At 40.8% G+C, this 16,360-nt stretch overlaps 1 protein-coding gene across 1 annotated transcript in view; it reads left to right on the top strand.

The window, feature by feature from the left end:
* LOC108640252 (integrin alpha-9-like) overlaps window positions 1-14,617 on the top strand; it is a 32,632-nt gene extending 18,015 nt beyond the window's left edge. Inside the window, exons 9-12 of the mRNA XM_018075861.1 lie at window positions 328-373; window positions 3,767-3,921; window positions 10,678-10,838; window positions 13,986-14,617. Coding sequence (XP_017931350.1) covers window positions 328-373; window positions 3,767-3,921; window positions 10,678-10,838; window positions 13,986-14,006 — 383 coding nt within the window. The 3' untranslated portion in view covers window positions 14,007-14,617. The remainder of the gene's footprint in view (window positions 1-327; window positions 374-3,766; window positions 3,922-10,677; window positions 10,839-13,985) is intronic.
* The last annotated feature ends 1,743 nt before the right edge of the window (window positions 14,618-16,360 follow it).

Raw genomic sequence — 16,360 nt, 5'->3', positions numbered from 1 at the left:
TCAGGTATTTTGGCAGTTACAGCAATTGAAGATTCAGTATCTAACCAAGGTTGTAAGTTTCTTGAAACTGCTCAGTCAGGATGGCAGTCTTAAAATAACCCAAAAAGTAGACAATAATATAGTAATGTTAATAAAAATCAAACAACGAAGCAGAGGTGAAGTAACATCACAGACCTAATCCTCCAGTTATAATACATATGATATAATGGTATTCGAAGGGGCAAACTGGCTAAATCAGAAAAACATGCTCTGTAGTCTGGCAACTGATTTGAAAGAACTGAATTCTGTGCCTCCTTTATAACTGTCTCAATGTTACAAAAATTTCAGATATGACTGTTGGAGCCTTCTTGTCAGACAATGTGGTACTTCTGAGGTGAGATGACTGTATTTTTCACTCATCGTTGTCTTCTTTTTCTTTGCTTTCTGTTTATGTCTTATGTGGTCTTAAGCCCAACCGATTAACCACTCGAGTTTCCTCCCTAGTTTGTTGTGGCCAGAAGAAGCAAACTAGGTTACTGTTTAAGCAAAACCTTAGACATGAATGATGTCAAAGAATGCACAGTCTAATTTAAACAGCAGAGTCAGGGGTGACAATACATAGGACACCCGGGGCTATGAAGAAAAAGGGTTGGAGCCAGAAGGAGATATGTTGCATCTCAGTGCCTCTTTAGAAAGGTTGCTCCCAACTTGTGAGGAGGCTTCTTCATTATTCTTATGTTTATATAAAGTAGATAAATTGTGATTTAAGGGAATGCAGTTGAGCAAAAAATGACCTGTGTATGATGCCAGGATGTAATTTTGCAAGTTATAATGGGATGCAGAATGAAATAAGAGTCTTCAGGGAAATGAAATACAGATACATTTTCAATGCACACAGGAGTTGGACTGCTGTTTCAAGTTTATGAGTTAAGTGCAATTGCTTGTTCCATCTGATAGAAAGAGGTGGGACAGCTTGGTTTACCAAATTATGCAGGTTTTTTTGCCAGTAGGTCTGTTGTTACACTTGTTAATATTTAATAAAAAAAATCCTTTCAATACTTAGATGTCATTAGGAATAGAAATCATTACTAGGAACTCTGGCATCTTAATGGAAGATACAGGGATGTGGTGACACTGGTAAGACAAATGCTGGAACTGCAGAACAGATGTGCCAGCTTCCTTCCTGTTCAAGGCAGGAAAAACTTGGCTCTGTTTCCCTTGGAATCAGTTACACAAAAGAAAAAGAAAAAAAGGAAAGGAGGGGGAAGAAATACCCTTGATGATCAGCATGGCAGGTGGGCAAGTCTTCTGAAGAGTTTTCTGTTCCTTCATCATGCACATATAGGAAGCTAATTACTGCTTCTGTGAAAAAGTGTGCCATGCCTCAGGTGGGAATTTGCAGCCCCATATCTCTGAAGGTGCTGAAAAGAAAACTGCGTTTTTCTCCTGCATTGATGTTACTTGCAGAGGGGGGAAGACAAACTGAAAGGCATACTGTGATGTTTAAAACCACATGCATCACAACAGCATGATGACATCTGTCCGTGTTTTCAGTCATACTTGTGCATTTCCGAGGAAATTAGTGTATTGCTGACTGACTTTGTGGGCAGCCTGATTAAGTGTTGCTACTGCCAGTTTCAAGTGTGTCCCACTTGCTGTTAAGATTCAGATTAGGATAAAGAAATCAGCTTTTTCTTCTCCTTCTCCTCTTACCCCTCCCACTTTTGTGAAGTCCCTTAGCCAAAACCAACAAATCTTTTGCCAAATGATATTTAAAGGCTTTGGTGGAAGCCTTTGGTGACTTGAGGCAGATCGTCAGCATTGTATTGCTCACGTGTATGGTCCTTTGACAGATGCACTGGGTTTTTTTCCCCAGTGAATAACCAAGTGAGATGACACTAAGGAAAAATCACACAGTGTATCATAGCTGGAGAAATATTTTTCTAGATCAACTATAGCACTTACTCTTTTATGTCTCCTTAAGCATTCAGAAAGAGTGTTTCTTCGAAGGTGTGAAATGATTGCTCATTCTTTTTCCTCCTTCCCCCCCACCGCATATATTTCTAGGGGTAGCATTTATCTTCATCCTCCATCTCAAAATGTGAACTTGCACTGTTGTTTCAGGCTGTGGTAAAAGAGTCTGAGCAGCTGTCTTAGAGATTATGTGAATCTTGTTCCAGTTGGTATAAATTAGGTGTAACCACAGTTCCTGCTCTCTTCTCCTTCCTCTCCCCTACCTCTCAATTAAGTGGCTTGTGGAGTGATCGTCCTGAAGTAGTTTACAAGCTCTGGCCTTGCATGGCTGTTGAGACTACTCTGGAACTGAATCTGCTGGTTGCTGCACATTTTTTTCACTATTGTAGTTGGTTTTGGAAGAACATGTTCATGTTGATCATGTACAGAATTGAAACCAAGAAGAATAACACTGAATTTTTGGGCTGAAGTCCTGGGCTGGAGATGATTCAGAAGAGTCTGGTTTTCTGGGCTGCTGGATCTTCTGTGTTGTGTGAAAGAGGAAACTGTTGAGGAATACATTCAGTATAGGTATCTCAGGTGCAGCTGCAGTGTGAGCTGCAAATTGAGCTTTGGATGGTGGGAGCCTGAAGCAGGAGGCTGTGAACCGTTGACTTTTTGCATAAGAAAAGCCATGGGGACCTGTGGCACAGCCAGGTGACCAGACACTGGGAGACACAGCAGGAGCCAAGGACTCAGGAGGAAGAGCAAGGAAGAGTGAAGACTTGCTTGGAGTGTGAGGGTAAAAAAGCCCAGGGGGTCCTTTGTTCTGGATCCCTCCTCAGAGGCACCCCCTTGAGCTGTTTCTGTGTTACTTTGCTGTGAATAAATGGCTTTATGGAACTATGGGAAACCTGGTCTGACTATGTGAGAGTGGTGTGTGTAGGGAATCAAGTGGGGCACCTGTCAGCTCTCTGGAGCCACTGCAAAAGGGCTTTGGTCCCACCAGTTAAAGTCTCTAGTGGTGTGATTGTGACTGGGTGAGTGCCTCCTGAATGGTCAGACAGGGAAGTTTCCTTAACAAGACACACCTGGGCCTTAAGGGACTCAGCTTGCTCTGTAATTCTTGCTGAGTTGTCCCTCAGCCAGGAGTAGTGGTAGCAATAACCTGGTGCTGGAGTTGCAAGGGTAGAAAGCTTTTGTTCACAGTGCACTGGGTAACTCCTGAAACACAGTTCAGCAGCGTGAAGAGTATTCAGTCCTTGCCAGGAGGGAATTAGTCAAATGTCTCTCCTCCAGAAAACACGAATGTAGTGTTTGTTGTCCCTCTTATACTGTCAGAAAAATGATATATGAATCCGTCTCCTTCCCCTGTGCTCCCTCCTTGACTTTGAGGTCATAAATTTGACTGTAGACCATTCTGTGGAAACCTGTGGTCTCTTCCTACCTGTCCCTGACCATCCAGGATGGTTAGCAACCAGTCTCATTTGCATGAACTTGTTGTTCTTGTTTGCTATTCTACTAATTTTATTATCCTCCAGCAACTTTTGCTGGAGATGATGATGATTATTATTATTACACATTACTGGTTTCCCTAGCTGCCTGCCTGCAGTCTGTATCCGAGCACTGAACTTCAAGCAGATATTACTGTTTTAATTTAAATGCTAGTAGTCCTTGCCAGCTAGGTCAAGTGCTAGTTTATTTTACAGCTCAAAGGTACTCTCTTTTTTTTCCTGTCTGCTTGAAATTGTGTAGTTTACCAAATTTACTTTCTTTTCCTTTGGCTTAGAACTTCCATCTCCTCACTCAATTCTACTTTTCTGTTGATCTCCAGATCCAGGCCTGTCATTACCGTGGACATCTCCATTTTCCTGCCCGTCTCTATCAATATCACAGCTCCTCAGTGCCATGATGGCTTGCAGCCAGTGAACTGCCTCAATGTCACAGCATGCTTTCGCTTCAGCGGCAAGCATGTTCCTGGAGAAATAGGTAAGGTACCTGTGCCAGCCCTGGGCAGTAACAGGTTGACCTGGAGTAAAGGGCTCTCTTTGTAGTCAGTAACAGACCTTTTATGGGAAATAAGTAGTTTCAATGTGAATGTGGAGTATACAATTCCAGAAAGTTGGAGGCTCGAGAACTTCATTGGGCACATTTTTACCTTCTGATGAGGCTGATGTAATACCGAGGCAGTTTCTTCCTCAGTGAAAGGAGGGAAGTGTGTCCTTAGGCTTGCTACAAGGATAGAGAACACAGCCTTCAAAGTTTGTATTCCCTGTTTACTTCTTGATAGATAATACATTTCTGAATACGTATCCTCCATCAGCGTTATCAGAAAGCATATGAAAGGTGATTTGCTCTAGATTAATAGTTTTTGAAAGTCTACCAGGAGCTCTTGAAACAGATATGAGAAAATCCTTTTCTGTGCATCAGTTTACCTGTCTGTAAAGTGACTGTAAATAGCCCAATCTTAGTTAATCTCTGTTAAACACGTGGAGTTTCTGAGGTGAATGGAATTGTGTAACGTGTAATTGTGCAAACCTTTATGTCTTTGCTCTATTAAAATACTACTTATGATTTTTACATCCCAGTGTTTACAAGTCTTAGATATTGTGTGAAGTCGTATGGGACAGATACAGCATTTCTAAATATTTTAAGACCTGAGTTAATTTAGTTCATGATGTTTTACCTTTGTCATGCTTTAGGAATGGCAGAGGACTTGCACTGTGCTGTTCAGGGAAGATGTCTCAGCCTCACGGCATGCTCTGTCTTGATAGTGAGCTGGGGGAATCAGTGCCTCCTCCTGCTCTATGCCCTGCCTTTTTGAGCAGGTAGTCGAGAAGGGTAAGTTGCATCTGTGCAACCCAGTATGCAGAGCTTGCTGCAGTATTTTGGTTTTAAGTAAGTCAGAGAAAGAAAAGGCTTCTTGCTACTTCTTCTGCCATTTACATGGGGTGAGAACTACAAGCAGCTTGTAACTCTCACTTGAACAGCTCAAAACAGTGGAATTACCAAATTTAGGGTTCCTGTGTATTCTAATATACTGATGCAACTGAGACTTGAATTTCTATTTTTGCACTTTTTCCTTCTCTTAGATGACACTAAGCAGATAAATACATGCTTTGATAAAGTATTTTTTGTACTGCCTGATACTCTGTCAATTAAGAAAACACATTTCTGAGGGATTGTTAATTCCTCTCTGAAAATCACCAGGTAGATTTTCTGAATATCTAGCTGTTCTTGTGTTCTTGAAGTACTGTTTCAAATGTTTCCTTTGCTTTAATTTCGTATCTCTGGACCTGTGGCTAAGAAGTGAACTTCCTTTTTTTCCAATCTAAGTATCTGTTTCCCTCATTTACAAAAGATCTATCTTCCTGTTCATCATGTCTTGTAAGAGTTGGTTAAATTTCTCTGTGTTGTCTTACAAACTGTACTTCTGATGATTTATTGTGGTGAAAGCACATAAGCATCCTCTTTGGCGAGTAACATCCATCTCATTACAAGAAATTTTTTTACTATTAAGTAGATTATTATAAAACCTCCAACCATTGTCCTTTCATACAGTGCTTGTAACAAAGTGATTTGTCTTGAAAACATTGCAGCCAGAACTATCTGACTGTATAAAATCTCTTCAGGGTATGATTTGGATAAAATATCTCAAATGAGCTTTTGGTTAGTAATCTAACAGTCAGGCCATTTTAATTATGTTGCAGTTGAAGAATATCAATTAACAAAGGGTGGAACAAATAATGGAAATATTGTAATGGTTCCTCTCCCGTGTGGTTAAATGTGGGGGGAAAAAACCCCTAGAATATCCCTGTTAATGCATCGTTGTCCAGTTCAGACTCTGAAAGGCACATGGAAGTGTTAAAATGCTGTGCCAGAATTTTGGGGCTAAAAGTGTTGGGATTGGGATTATTTCATCTTTGGGTGTCTGGGGGCAGTCTGTAAAGTCAGATGGTGAGAATGCGGTGCTTGTCTGGAAAGTCACTCCCCTAGGGCTTGTCAACGTGGATACTCGAGATTACTGCTTACTGGTGAAAAGCTCAGCATTTGTCTTGCTTTTGGGCAGCTGAAATTGGTCATCTACTGCATAATGTTTAGAAGGTCAAGCTGAACATGCAGGCAGCATTCTTCTGTGGCAAATGTGTGCCTTCAATGCTGATTTGAATGTGTGGCTATTTTGTTAACTGTCATGTGAAGGAAAGTCATCTTCATCTAGCACTACCTCACGCTTGCATATAAACATTCCCCATCTTTCTTTTGCTTCTTCTTTTTCTAGTGGGAGTTGCAATAGTACTGGTCATGAAACAGCTGTCTGGGGTTCTGTGTTTATGGACACTGCTTGATACTGCCACTGACAGTACAATTTCCATGAAGTTGTTTCTTTCAGACTATGGTCTTCAGAAGTATGAGTTTATTGCTGAAATGTTTTTGTCTGGACAAAGAGCCATTGCCTCAGTGCTTGCTGGAGAGCTGAGCGTCTAGTTGTATGTCCACTGACAGAGACCACCTCCAGTATGTCTTGGAGGTATGAGAAATACAGTATTTTAAGTTGTCACTCTGTCACCTCAGAATCTCACTCAGGCTGTTCCTCTTTCACTTAAAGGACCATTGCTTCGTCTCCTGTGAGGTCTCTGTATTGCCAGGAAAGGCTGGGATTAGAGACAGGCCTTTCCTAGCTTGAATGAGAAGCTTTCAGCCTCTTCAAACCATACACTTCTGGGTGACCAGGACAAGAAAAGAGACTGCTGCATCTCTGTGCATCAGGGGCTGCTTTTGCATTCGTCCCTGAAGGAAAATGGAAGTAAACTTGGCCCACAGTCTGGATAATTTCCTCTACAATAATAACAACAATAATAATACTGCCAATATGAGAAACAGGTGAATTTTAATGGCTATGAAAATGAAGGGTTTTGGTCATTTGACTAGAGTTAGGCAGATACGTTAGAAATTGCTTCAAACTTTCTCATATACTTTTCATTTTAGATGTGCATCGCTTGTGTGTTGATCCGTTGCTAGGGTAGTCCTCACATCCCTAATACTGTTGCCTGAAAGACTGGTGCAAAATTTAGTGTAGGATTGTTTGACAGTTTCGCTCTATTTGAACATGTTTCTAGGACTGAAGTAAAATGCCTAATCCGAAACTTTTTGGAAGTGGACTCTCCTCTTCTTACCTGTGTGCAGCTGTAGTTTGGTGCAGGAGTTTTATTCTGTCTGCCTCTTATTTTTCCAGTCTATTCAGATGCAGGCAAGTCAATGTTACCTTCAGAGTGCCTCAGAAACAGGCATGCTGCAGGAATGTGTTCAGTGTATGGAGCAGCGAGGATGGCTCCCAACTTAGAGCCAGGGACAACACTATGAGAGAGGATTTGAAACAAGGTTTGAAGTAATGGGGAAAAAAATCATTTTGGAAGAGGATGGAGGGAATATCCTATATATATTCTCATTTTCTAGGGTATTTTTTTTAATACTGAAAGAGTTTTCTTTGCAAGCTAAGTTCATGAATTATTTTCTCCTTGAAATTACTGGCAGAGGCACCAAAGAAACACATTCCTCTTCTGATGGCTTTTTGTTATTATTTAGTCATTTCTTCATTTTTTCGTATGCTGCCCCCCACAAATTGGTACTATAGCTAGTAGTTTAACAAGCACTTACAGATGTGCTTGTTCCTGCTGAGCATTTTGCCTCCTGCTGTTTGTGTGGTGTGTCATTATCTGAGTGGGTGAGGATGGGATGTGCTGAGTGGCTTAGAGTGTGTAACTCCTCCATTAGTGCAGTCAGCTGTGATTTCCGTTTTAGCTTGGGGGATACCATGGCCTGATCTTAATTTCTTCTAACTCCTTTCTGCTTCAGGGCTGCCATCAGCCATCAAGGATGACTCTTGCATTGTGAGTACATATATGCCATTTAGGATGAAAATCCACTGTAAAATGCCTGCTGCCATTTACTTGGTGCATCTCATACTGGCTGGAGTAATTCACCTGGTCTGCTGGGTGGGGGTAGGGTACTCTTGCAGGTATGACCAAAAATTTCTCAGAGGGAGCTGTTATCGAAGCTTTTAGACGTTTAACTTTAGTTATGGAAAAGGAATAGTCATTAGAAGAATTGAGCCCTTCTGAGGTCATCAAACCCATGCCAGAGTTTTATTTTGATTGTATGAAGTTGGGTGGGTAGATCCCCAGAAAAAAGTGAGAAAACTTGCTTAAAGCTGCTGGACAAATGTTTGAAGGCAGTACCTGGGAGAGTTAATTTGCTGCGAAAAACTTGCCTCCTGTTCTTCTACTGGAGTGAGCAGGAGGAACTTAAACCACCAGCAGTGATAAGTTTGGCCAGTTATCTCCTCACTTGGGTTTGCTTTTTGGAAGCAACAAAGCTGGGGAGGGCGAAAAAAAGTATTCATGATATTTCAGTTTTTCCACTGATATGACTTCATTGAATACAACATAGAAACAAGTTGTGATAATAAAGGGGAGGCAGGGAACCGTACTGATTGGATAGTGCCTGGGATCTTTAATCAGAGGCCTGGTGCAGGCCTCACATTGGGATCCCTTTCCATGCCTGCAGTGAGGAATTGTTCAATGTCGCTAATATGTAACGCTATCACTGGAGACTTTACAAGCCTCCCTAGGCACCCCTGCAAGCTCTGCAGTCCTTTCTTCCTTTTACCCTCCTCCTTTGAAGAGGGCTGCATCTGTCCAGAGGGCTTTTTGCCTCTGTGTAGCAAAGCCTGGGTTTGCTAACATGTTTTCTTGTCTTTAATTTTGTGATATTGGTGCAGATCTTGGCATTGCTTGCATGTATATGCATATGAGATCTTGAAATAAAAAGGGAGACAGTTGGGGATGGGTGTGGGACACCTCAAGAAAAGAAAAAAAGTTTGGGATTTTAAGCAAGCTAAACCCTGTCTTTCTGATAAGGTGATGCTTTTTAGTAGGACTGCGTAAACACCACTTTAGTGAGAGTTTTTGGTCATGAGCTTGTGAGTTTGAAATATTTTCAAGACATTATCTTTCTAAGCAAGTTATTCTACCAAAAGCAAACAAAAAAATGTTCAGGTGAAGCCCTGTGATGGTAGTTAGGCTGATTCCCCAGTTATGGCTTTTCATACCACTTAAGGTTTGTCTGGTTGCTATGCCCTAAGCTTTTAGTCAGAATGCAACACACTGCAAATGAAGTGAAGCGAATTTGAATTGTGTGAGTTTATAAGTGTTCACAGAGACTTTTGTGCCAAGAAGGCTAAAAGTGAGAAAGTTCGTGGGTTGAGATGAAGACAAAGTAATCATCTACAACAGTCTTTAACAGTCTACAACTTCCTCATGAGGGGAGGAAGAGGAACAGGCTCTGATCTCTTCTCAGTGGTGACCAGTGACAGGACCCGAGAGACTGGCATGCAGTTGTGTCAGGAGAGGTTTAGGTTGGATATTAGAAAAAGGTTCTTTACCCAGAGGGTGATTGGGCACTGGAACAGGCTACTCAGGGAAATGGTCACAGCACCAAGCCTGACAGAGTTCAAGAAGCATTTGGACAATGCTCTCAGGCACATGGTGTGACTCTTGGGGGTGATCCTGTGCAAGGCTAAGAGCTGGATCCTTGTGGTTTCCTTCCAGCTCAGCATAGTCTGTGATTCTGCAATAGGTAGAGCAAAAGCCAGTGCACACAAACAAAGAAAAAAAGGGAATTCATTGACATCTTCCCATGAGCAGTCAGGGGTACAGCAATCTCCAGGAAAGCATAATGGTTACTTAGGAAGACAAACATGGTCACTCCAAAGGTCCTCACCTTTGTCCTTCTTTCCCCTACTCTGTATATTGAACATGATGTCATATGGTATGGAATATCCCTTTGGTATGTCCCAGCTGTGTCCCCTCCCAACTTCTTGTGATCCCCTAAGCCTACTCACTGGTGAAGCAATGTAAGAAGCAGAAAAGGCCTTGACACTGTGCAAAGCACTGTTCAGCAGTAACTAAAACATCCGTGTGTTATCAACACTGTTTTCGGCACAGATCTAAAGCATAGCCCCTTACTAGCTATGGTGAAGAAAATTAACTCTATCTCAGCCAAAATCAGCACAGTACTTCAAGTAGCAAATAAGTTTTCTTCTGGACACAGACACATCCAGTGACATAGCAACTGATTGTGTTGGAAACAAGATTTACAAAGAGACAGCTCGTAAGTCTTGGGATAGGTCTTCTATAAACTGCCAGGGATGTGTAACATCTAAGAGGGCACTGCTGAGTGCTAGGCATCGAGCTCTAGTTAAGGTATAAATGCTGTGACTGCAAATCATAGAATACAATTGTCAGGAAATGCCACATCATAGTTTACATTTGCATAGTTTGTGTTGTTTTAGAAGAAAAACAAACTTGAAGCTGCTGCTGTTGTTTGTGTGGTTTTGCTTTTTCTGTTAGCAACATAGTTTAAGCATCTTCTGGGTTTTTTTGTGGTTTTTTTGGTTTGGGTGTTTTGGGTTTTCTTTTTTTGTGTTAAATGTGCATATCTAGATGGATTCTTACCATTTCCTGCAGGAAGGATGGGCTGAGAATAATAGCAACACAAAATGTGGGAGTACATTAGTAATTGGATTTGGTTTTATGTAGCCACGGGAAACTTAGTGATTGATTGAGGGCTTGCAGGGGTTGACCTTTCTTCAAGCACACTAGGAGGCAACAGGGTCTATTGATAGGTGGCTAGAAAATAACTATTGTTCACTGACATCCTTTGTTTTCTTCTTCCTTTTTAAAACAGGTTTGAATTATAACTTGACTGCTGATGTGGCAAAGAAGGAAAAGAACCATCAACCCAGAGTTTACTTTGTGACTTCTGGAGAGACAGCAGGGCAGATCACAGAGAAGTTACAACTGTCATATATGCAGGAAAAGTGCGAGCATTACCTGGCATATGTCAAGGTGAGTTCATTCCTGTCCTTGTGTTGGCCTTACTACAAGTGGTGCTGCTTGGCCTCAGATGTTTCGTTTCCTGACAGATGGATGAAACTTTTTGGGTGGAAGCTCAGAACTTCTTGCTTGGCATCATTTGTCAGTCTGAGTAGTATCAGGCCTTCAAGACCTCGTGCCAGGAAAATGTATTTTATTTATGTTTGATCAGGCAGAGGGGGTTTCTTTCTTCTTTTGCCTTGCTTTGTTCTTACATATGTCATACCCAAGGAGGTAATGTCTTGTTTTGGTAGGAGCAGCAGGTTTAGTGTTTAGTTTTGTGTAAGGTCTGACTGCACAAGAAGTTGCTGACACACTGTGCATAGGAACGACAGAATAACATGGGGTGTGCAATGAAGTAATTGGGCTCTTGGATTTGTAGAGCCCTGTGAATTTCATCTGGGCTTGAAAGCAGCAGTGGGATAATTTAATTTCACCTGTGTCATGGTCCTAGGGATACAGAAGGTGCTTTCTAGACCTGCTGAGACAAAGAAAGGTTCTGTTTTTCCTGTGACAAACTCTTCATCTAGGGCTTGCTAGGTTAGTTATCTTCACTGGGCAGCTGTTGTTAAATAACTGTCACCCAGGTGACATTTTGTTTTCAAAGTAAGCACAACAGTTTTCTTCCATACTAAAAATCTATAGAATGGACTTTAAAATTATGTAGGAAGGACATTTATCTTTTAAACGACGTATGTCTTACAAATACTAATCTGTATCACCATTCATTACATACCCTCCTTACTGAAGGGCTTATACCCGTAGATGAGTGTGACTTAAATCAGATGGATATCACTTGACACTGTCTTGTTTTGAGAATACAGCATGCCCAGATTTCCTAAATGCATAAAGTTTTCCAGGAAGCCTCTTTGTACCTAAAAACTGTGAGAACAGGAGATAAAATTAATCCTTCGACTTTATCAACATTTTGTGCATGGCTGTTGAGAGAAAATAAAATAAATAAAGGGACCAAGGAGGAAATGCTGTCCTGTTTTGTGGATCTCAGGGAAGAGATTAGGTGTCTTCCATGGCTTTTTGTTTCTGAACAGCCTTTGCTTTCTGCTGTGGAAAAGCTTGTTGAAGAAAATGTAGACCTAAGAGATGACCATTACTTAGAAAGTATGTCTCTGAGTTTACTGATTCTGGTCTTTCTCCAATGAGCACATCTGGTTAGACTTCAGTGTATTGAGTTTGTATGAAAAGGAGCCATATGCCTTCCTATCTTAATCCTATAACCCAATAATGACTTCTTTCACGCTAGCTCTTCTTGTAGTTTTTGGATACTACACAGAATTCATTAGAAAGCTACATATGCCCAAGAAACTCTTTAAATAATTGTAACATTTTTAACTGATTATGGGAATGCAAAGGTAAAAACTATTTTTCTGGAAAATTCCTGGGAAATTGGATTTTTATAGGAAAGAGAAACATTTAAACGTGTTTAAAAATACCAACAACTTAAAGCAAAACAACTGTTTAACAAACAAGGCTACTGGCTTTCCATGTGATACAAGCAGCTATTTTTCACTGTTGAAAGAATAGCAGGAAATGTTTGTTCTTGTGAGAGAGAATGCAAAGTAATGAAGAAAGATAATCCCTGTGCTTTCATTGGAAAGTTGATATGATCCACAAGACTACATGACATCAGAAGCATCAAAGAGAGCCCTACACACTCTGCAGGAGTGGAAATGGTGTCATGATCTTTCACTTCTATCCTTAAGTAGCAACTAGTAAAACAAAACCCCTGAAAAACAAAATAAAAAAAACCCTTCACAAACTCCAACCGGCATTCTCCTTGATTGCATAGATTTGTGATGGAATGGGTGATAAAAGATGTGGGCTTAAAATATACAAAGTATTTCACTTTGGCTTTCCTTTTCCCTTTTATTTACTGTATGCCTGATGAATTCCCTTCCATGGCAAATTGACTTGTTTGCAGTTGCATCCGTGATCTGTTCTCTTTATTATTGTTTATTTGTGTCACTGCTCACAAATGGGTTTATGTGGTATAAGGATGTTGGTTCTGCACTGCCTGCAATCAAGGATAGATCATGGACTTGTGTGTGACTTCACGTGCTAACTTTACAAACCCTTCTAGGTACACAGGGTGTCCAGTCCAAATGGAACCTAGCAGAGCTCTGTGCATTATGTTAGATAAATGCAAGCCTGTGCCAGGCCTTGCTTGATGACATTGTCTCACCAATGTGTTCCAGTATGGTGGAGGCACAAAACAGAAGGACTGAGAAAAGTCATTGAAAAAAATAGACTTCTGCAAGCTTTCTGTGATTTTTGATAGATTTGATCTTGAGAGACCTCAGTGAAACTGAACACTAAAAGGGTTGCAGTCTTCAGATAAGCTGACAGGAATACTAATTTGATTGTTTTGCAATTGATAAGTGTCGATGTTTTGAGCATGAGTCATTTCCTATTTGTGGTTCCCTTTCAGGACAGGAGTTACTGTTCTTATCGCTGCTACTGAATTTGACTATTAAAGTCTGTATTTCCTCATATCTGTGTGACTAAGTGGATCTCAGAAGATTTGTAGGATACATGTAGCTCAGAGCTTGATCTTGTACAAGGCAGGCTACCAAATTAGAACTCAAGTTGCTAGAATTATGGTAGTTCACAAGGAAATATGTTTTTCTTTTGAGACTTCAAAATATGTTGCATTTGGTTTTGTAGTGGATATAGAGATGTAAAAAAGTTATATAGTTTTATGATTCTTTTGCACTTTTTTGTTTTGCTTACCTACCAACACTGGAACCTGTTTGATAATTTCTAGCTAAGAAACTTCAATTCTTTAGTATACATAGATAGTTGTACCATTACTCACAGACACTCAGGTGTCATTTTCAAAAGCTGCATTTTTTTTAATACATTCAGTAGAAAATGGCTGCTAGTTGAGAAAAGGCTTTCTTGTGTCAATGCATGGCTGATCCCTGCTGTCGCTCAGGAGGTGCTTCACTGCTTGACTGTTCCTCTTCCAGCTGTCCGGGACGATGGTGCTGACACTACCCTCCTTCGATTGTGATGAAACTACTAAAAGGTGTCTGTCAATTTTGCTGGAGTAAAAGGAAGCAAAGTTAAATCTGATTAGCTTTTTTTTTTTTTTTGGTAAAGGGATTTGTTTTTTTGGTATAAGGAATGGCAAACAAAAACGTGAGAAAATGGAACGTGGTATAAGAGGAAAAGAAGCGGAAGTTGCAGAAGGACATAGAATCAGAGAAGATTAAGAAAACAAATGGATTTTGAGTCTTTACATGTGTCTCCTTAATGTCTGGGCATGCAACTGAAATGCAGAGTTTTCTCTTGGGAACCGCACTTGTTTGATGGTGTTCAGAAGACTTGTGCTGTGTGCTTAAGAGGTTCTGTGATCAAGGCAGTAACTCTGAGGAAACATTGTTTCCCTTTTCCACTAACTGCCCTGGTTGTTTTCTGCTTAGTGGGCTCCCCTAATATTTAGGATAGATTTATCCGTGGATAGGACAAGAGAATTTGGTACAGATGGCAAAGCACATTGTGCTGGCAGATTTATGCAGGGTCAAAACATCTTCCTTGTTTTATCACAAAGGTATAATGGTGATGATGGTGAAAGCCCCTTGTAGAATTGCTACATTTATTAAAGAAGCGTTGTCTGGTTTCTTACCCCACTGTGAACCAGCTAGCTGGGCTGCCTGTTGCTACCGCACACTGCTGTCTGTGTGCAGAGTGAATGTTGTAATAGCTGCAAACACCATCAGCAGTCCTGGCTCGTGATTAAACCAGACCATTTATATTATCCAGAGGTCTTTATCTTGGTGACTCTGTGGTTATTTTAAGCGGTTTTATGTACTCATTGTGTTAACTCTTAATGGATCCAGCTCATGGGAACGATGGGGCTGAGAAGTAACAGAGGAGTGGCTTTTCACAAAGGATGTAGGTGAGTAGCACGTGCTGTGTTTGTGCAGGCAGATTTGGAATAAAATACTACCTTTTCAACTGAAATTGCACAGCTGTGCTTTGTTCATTGTTGAGTTCTGTAGCCAATTTGTGTTTTTATAAGCACATTTTTGGTCTTTGCCATGCATCACTGAAGATACTCTGGGTTGCTGATCTCACACAAACTTCATCTCTCATGCTCGCCAATTTTAGTCACTGTGGTCATGTTTGTTTATCCCTCTGTAGCTGTTTGATTTCATCTGAGAGGGATGCATGTATTAAAAGCTTTTATTTGTAATTCATAGTAATCTGGCTTTTTTCTAGAGTCTGGGTAGCAAAGGATTTGGCCTCAGTCATGTCTCATGTAGAGATGGTATCACCTTGATCATTTTTGCAAGATACACTTCCTTCTGAGAGTTGTCTGCTTGTGAATTAACACCTCTATGTATAAGTTTGGCTGGTGGTGTTACAGGTAACACTTGAAGCAGAGACTGCTTTCCCAGCAGCAACAGGGTTTGGACCGCTTGGCAGAGAAAGGGAATGCTGACCTCTTCCAGCCTGTAGCAGGAAGTTTGTCATCACTGCAACATGAAAGCTGCTGTGTAGTTTTATCAGAAATGATGACTGCAGTGTGATTCAGTGCCAAGAGCAGAGGTGATATCTTTGGGCTTTTTTGTTTTTTCTTGTTTTGCAGGACTTTTTTCTACCCTTTTGTGGGGCCAACTGGAGAAACTGTCAGCCCCAGCCAGATGCAGTCATAGCATGTGTGCCACCTTAAAGGGTTGTGGGATAGGTGGGGTAATCATGAAGCACAGGAAGGGGTTTATTTACAAGACACATTCTTTCCAGAACAGTTCTGTTTTCCAAAACTGCACAAAGTCTGCTCGTAATCTGGTAGCACAGGCTGCCTACCCTTCAGCAGAGAAAAATAAATGTGTTTTAATACATAAATACAAATAAAATTAAATAAGTAGTATTTTTTGCTTCCTTATTCTGTAAAGTGATCAACCATCTCCTTTTGGATACATTCTGTCTGGCACTGAGTAGAACTGATGTCTGACCTTGAAAAATAAGCCAGGGAGAAGAGATCTGCATTTTTTCCTGTGTAGCTCATACGGGCAAGGAAAGAACAATGGTTAGCTGCATAATTCTTTTCATTGCCTCTTAAGTACAGGGATTTAGTCATACCAGAAAGGATATTAGTAGTCAGTAACATCTTTGAGCTGAGCATTAACTGTATCAATATTTAAATACTGTTAATGACTATGGAGTTGTCTTTGGCTTTTCCAAGGTTTTCCAAGGTTTTTGCAAGGTTCACCAAGAACAAGTAAGATTGTCTTTCAGGGGTGAACTTATAATCAAGTTCAAAACTAACCTGCAAAATGTGACCAAAATGAAGCTGCCAAATATACCTCCTTTCAAGAGGGGACCCCTGCTGCAAGTATTAAGTGCTGTGAGATCTCTAAGGGCTGATAGTGCAAGTTATATCAGATATTGTGCTATTAACTGTATGGGAGCTCTTTACTGGGCAGTGTAGCTAGAGAGGTGTGTGATAGCCCAAAGACTCTTACGTCCTG

The sequence above is a fragment of the Manacus vitellinus genome, unplaced genomic scaffold (genome assembly GCF_001715985.3).
Source record: "Manacus vitellinus isolate BGI_N305 unplaced genomic scaffold, ASM171598v3 scaffold_3_pilon, whole genome shotgun sequence".
NCBI lineage: Eukaryota > Metazoa > Chordata > Aves > Passeriformes > Pipridae > Manacus > Manacus vitellinus.
This window is presented reverse-complemented; position numbering and strand designations above follow the sequence as displayed.